This window comes from Cebidichthys violaceus, unplaced genomic scaffold, assembly GCF_023349555.1.
Source record: "Cebidichthys violaceus isolate CVI_PGR_0920_01 unplaced genomic scaffold, fCebVio1.0.p SCAF_8, whole genome shotgun sequence".
Taxonomy (NCBI): domain Eukaryota; kingdom Metazoa; phylum Chordata; class Actinopteri; order Perciformes; family Stichaeidae; genus Cebidichthys; species Cebidichthys violaceus.
Window position 1 is genome coordinate 14,633,942 of NW_027176964.1, and position 4,839 is coordinate 14,638,780.

The window sequence follows — 4,839 nt, forward strand, 5'->3', positions numbered from 1 at the left end:
AGGAGAAAAAAAATGGATCTACGGGGGAAAAGCAGAGCAAAAAAGATATGAAATGACCTGAACAACAATCAATTTTAAAGAGGATGGACTGCCATGTCCTGCTTCCTCATAATATTTACCCACTGGGTAGATTTTTTTTTTTACTTCCTTCTGTTTGAATTCCCAAATGTGTTATTTTGTCTGCGCTCGTTTGATTTCGCTGTATTGTATTTATCACTCCAAAGTTCTGACAGACAGAAGGTCTATTGTCAGATCACTTGTTGCTTCTTTCACTGTATGGTATTTAACAATCAAATCAAGCTTCTAAATCAAAACCGGCAAAGTCCTCCGTGCCCAAAGAAAGGGTGGTGTCGGTTAAACCACAAACACCCTCATCACACATACTGCTCCAGAGCTCCACCACTCCCTCACATACAGGACAGTTTGTTGCCGTTCCGGGAAGCCTCCTAAATGTCCACAGCCCCTTGAGTGCCTTTTACGTTTCATGTGCTTTCAGAAATGTTTTTCGGAGTAATAGCTGAGGGAGCTAGTCGGCTCCAAAGTCAATATTTCAGGAGTTTAGGCGCGGATGCCTCGTGGACTCGTTCAGCCATCGGTTGTCTCATTCTCACAGTCACTCCGACGCAGAGGTGATGTCACAGTAAGGTCAACTTAACTGCTATGACAAATAGGAAAATGACTACACATGACTATGAAACATGATGACATAGAATAGCCCACATTCCTTAAATCAGCAGCTGGACAAAAAGCCTGTAACTGACTCTTGAACTACTGCACTTAAAAAAATGAACACAAGTGAAAATAATCCTTTTCTGGAACGAACATCCAATAGAGAACAGAACTGATTCTCAGCTATGCAGAGGTGTGTGTGTGTGTGTGTGTGTGTGTGTGTGTGTGTGTGTGTGTGTGAATGACATGTGGGGTGTATGTTGAGAGCCGAATGTGTGACAGCGTTGTGAATGTAGAGCAGATTTAAATCAGTGGAAGGAATGCATCAGCTGCCTCCTCACTAAGGAGATTAGACCAATATGATTAATGGTCGGTCAGTCGACCTGCAGCTCCACTCTGACTCCACTAGGTGGCACCGACCTTGTGATCGAGTACTGTTTTTATTTGGGGGGGGGGGCTGTACCATTACGCTCCTGGGACAGAGGATGTTGTACGTGTACAGATTGTACTTTTTGTGCTTGAATTATTTCCCCCTGTTAATTGTTAAATAAGTGGTTTGTTTCTCATGGACATTGACATTTGGGTAAATAACACTCTTCAGTCGTGCCTGACTTGTTTTGGTCCCTCACACTAACAATGAAGCAGCTACAGCAGCCTCTCCAGCTGCTACTATCTGGCCTCCATATCTCTCTTTCTTTCTCTCCATCTCGTTCATGCGTGTACACACACACACACACACACACACACACACACACACACACACACACACACACACACACACACAGTAGTATGGCTCAAAGGCTGATCAACTGGAATATGAAATGATGCAAAGGCCAAATTAAACTGACCGTGACTGTAATATCAAATTAGAGGCTTGCTGGCTAATAAGATTATTAAGAACAAAACCGCTGTGTGAGGTCTGCATTATGTCCGAGTACTACAATGCACGCACATACACACACACACACACACACACACACACACACACACACACACACACACACACACACACTAAGCTTGATTCTGTAATATGATGCTCACTGTACACGGACACAGGCATGCAGAGGCATGCACTCACATCGGCTGGATTCACACTGACGTACAGTGTTGGGAATTAAGATAGCTTAGTGGATCCAGGTGGACACACGCTGTCAGTGCATTTCTCAAATAAGTCGCAACCTTTTGGTGGCAAAACATCAATCTGTGGTTTTGGTGGCGGGTGCCAAAAACCAGCAGAGCAGAGGGAAGAAGTAGTAGAACAAACAACAGTAATCCCGCTTACAACAGTGCAAGCAAAATAACCAAACACACACACACACACACACACACACACACACACACACACACACACACACACACACACACACACACACACACACAGACACACACAGACGATGCCTCTGACGGAGGTCTGCATGCACAGACAGACAGAGGAATGTCATTCCTGATCTCACAGATAGTAACCCTTATTTTTAAAGTCTGGCTTTTTACGGTCTCCTTTATTCCCTTCGTCGTCCACAGCACCTCATCATCCACAGTCAGGAGAGGAGAGGCGTCATGTGGTGATGGGCGTCAATGTTGAGAAGGACTAACTGTGGGAAGGGAAAAAGGCTTTGGATACAAACGGACTACTTTGCAGGCGAACACCGAACATATGTAGCTTGGCCTCTTTTGCGTAATGCCAGACTACCACAACAACCCCCCACTAATACTTCCTAACGTCGCCTCCACCCTCAAAATACACCCACCCTAAGCAATCTCTACTTGGATCCCTTAAAGCTGGTTAAGAGGGGAAAGGAGGGCGTTTGAGAGAAATGTTGGTCAAAGATGGTTGACCTCAAACAGACAGTCTGTGTGCTTAATATGTGAACCAAATATTAAGCACAGTATGTGCTACAATGGGGGATATTTATCATTCCCATCTACAAAAATACAGTCAATGCTCAACAACCTAGTTCTGGTTGAAGCTCACTAATCCCCTTAATGCTCCAAAGCATATCAGAACTAGCTTTGTATTAAACATAAAAGGATTGCTGGGGTAAAACAATGCGTATATGTATTCGGAGGAAGTCAACGGACTCCGTTCTCTTCATTTCTTCTCTTTCTCTGCGGCTCGTATGCGCGTGGCGTTCAAAGAGACAGCCTCACCACGGCAGCCGGCGTTGCTACTGCTAGCATATTTTGGCTGAAACAAATCTCTAGATGAGCCAACGGTGGCCGCGCCGCGCTGCCCACCGTCCGTCTGTCGTTTGTACGGTGTTTTACCAACTCTATCTTCGCGTGGGTAAAGATTTAAAAAAGGTCATGTCAAGCTTTTGGTTTCTTCAAAGACGTGAAGTCTAATTCATTCCCATTTTGTCTCCACAAATACAGTTCACTCACAGCTCAAAACAACAGCACGGCTGTCACTAGACTACTATCTCTGAATGAATCACAACACATGTAGGTCTATACTCTCATTTTCATTCTCATCTGGAGCCAATGAACACGTTATTTTCTTTAAATTTACTGTGATGTATGCCGTGGCATCAACACAGGGTTTGGCCTTGAGTGAGTGTAAGAAGTGCCGTGTGTGGTGAGTGTGAGTATGTGGTGGTGGAGGAGAGCGAGTGGACCATACAAGTGTTAAAGAGCTGGTTCTGTGCAGAGGAATGAGCACTTATAGAGATCTATGATACGAACCTATAGTTACACACTCATTAGGTCTTTTTACAAAGCAGGGATTTCTTGTCATGGTAAGAAAAGCACAGGTGTTACTAATAACATTAACAATGGGTCTGTTCTGCATAAGTGTCTCAGTAAGTCGTGACCCTGTACTAGGACCCTGAAAATGCTAAATGGAATTCAGCCATCAGTCATTTTCATATTTCTAGTCCTACAGTGACATGTCTTCTGTGAAATCAGGTGCTAAGACATTACACCACAATAAATACGCTAACTGATCTTAAAAAAAACACACCCAATGTTGTGAAAGTCCCTGATGTCACCCACGAAAAAAAGGAACCTGTGAATGTGGGTAATATACACACACACACACACACACACACACACACACACACACACACACACAAATGTTGGACTTCCAAATTCACATCTGCACACACTATAAAATGTGCAACACTGTTGCTGAAGTTTACGCCACAAAAACAAACATATGTGCACATTTTCTACAACAAAAGACATATTTTTGCGCTGAGAACAATCTACTGATCAGCCGATTGCAATTATTTAAATCCCAAATTAATATTCTGCTTAGTGAGAAATATGCTTCAACAAAGCCTAACATCATCTCACGGCACTTTCATTTGCCCTCAACAGGATCCATAATACCTGCTGAAATGTCTCATTCACCTCCACGTTTGTCTAAAGCTACAGGATCACTACTACAAATGAAGGAAACTGTAGAGGTCTACCTCTTCGTCATCGCTGGGCAGGCGCTGGTAGTCGGACTCCGACGTGTCCTGCAGTCTCTGGTAGTCTGCCGTCTCCCCCATGGTGGGACTCCCACGACCAAGTCTGCTACCTGTGCCCCCCCCCCCCCCGGGCTACGTGTCCTCAAGATCCTCAGATAGCCACAGCTCCAGTCAGTGAGCAACCCACGCACTCAGTCAGTCGGTCGGTCAGTCAGCCCGCTCTGAGGTCTTCTGCGCTGTCATTAGGAACACAAGTACAGTAATCTGCATGTCAATCACAGGACAGCACTGCATTAGTTCAGACAACCGAGCGCAATGTTTCTCATCATTCGACCAAATGTGCCGCCGCTGTATACCTCCAGTGCTCTTCCTCATTTAGGTTGAGTCAGCTTTCCTTAAAAAAAAATGGCAGCGACAACACGGCCGTGTTCACCGACTGACCGACCTGTAAAAACACAGGTGTGTATCTTCATGGGAATAACTTTTAGGAAGGCATTCCTCTGGCAAGCTGCAGACAATAATTTGTGATGCAGAATGAAGTGTCTATTTTCTGGCTGTTGTGGGCAGGCAGCGGCTCTTCCTCTTCTGAAGAAAAACAGAAGAAAATCCGCTTCCTTAAAAAGACAGCACAGTTTGTCCTCTTCCTCTGCCAGTGGCTTAAATCTTCAAGAGAGCATCCGAGGTGTTTCACTGATCGCTCCAAATTCATTTACTGGTCGCTGTTGTCCTCCCGGACAAGGAAATCCCACGTGTGGAT

The 4,839-nt window shown here is 44.8% G+C and overlaps 1 protein-coding gene across 1 annotated transcript in view; it reads right to left on the minus strand.

The window, feature by feature from the left end:
- The window catches only part of tnk2b (tyrosine kinase, non-receptor, 2b), a 29,519-nt gene extending 25,356 nt beyond the window's left edge, over window positions 1-4,163 (minus strand). The window contains exon 1 of the mRNA XM_068701501.1: window positions 4,083-4,163. Within this exon, the coding sequence (XP_068557602.1) occupies window positions 4,083-4,163 (81 nt within the window). The remainder of the gene's footprint in view (window positions 1-4,082) is intronic.
- Between the last annotated feature and the right edge of the window lie 676 nt (window positions 4,164-4,839).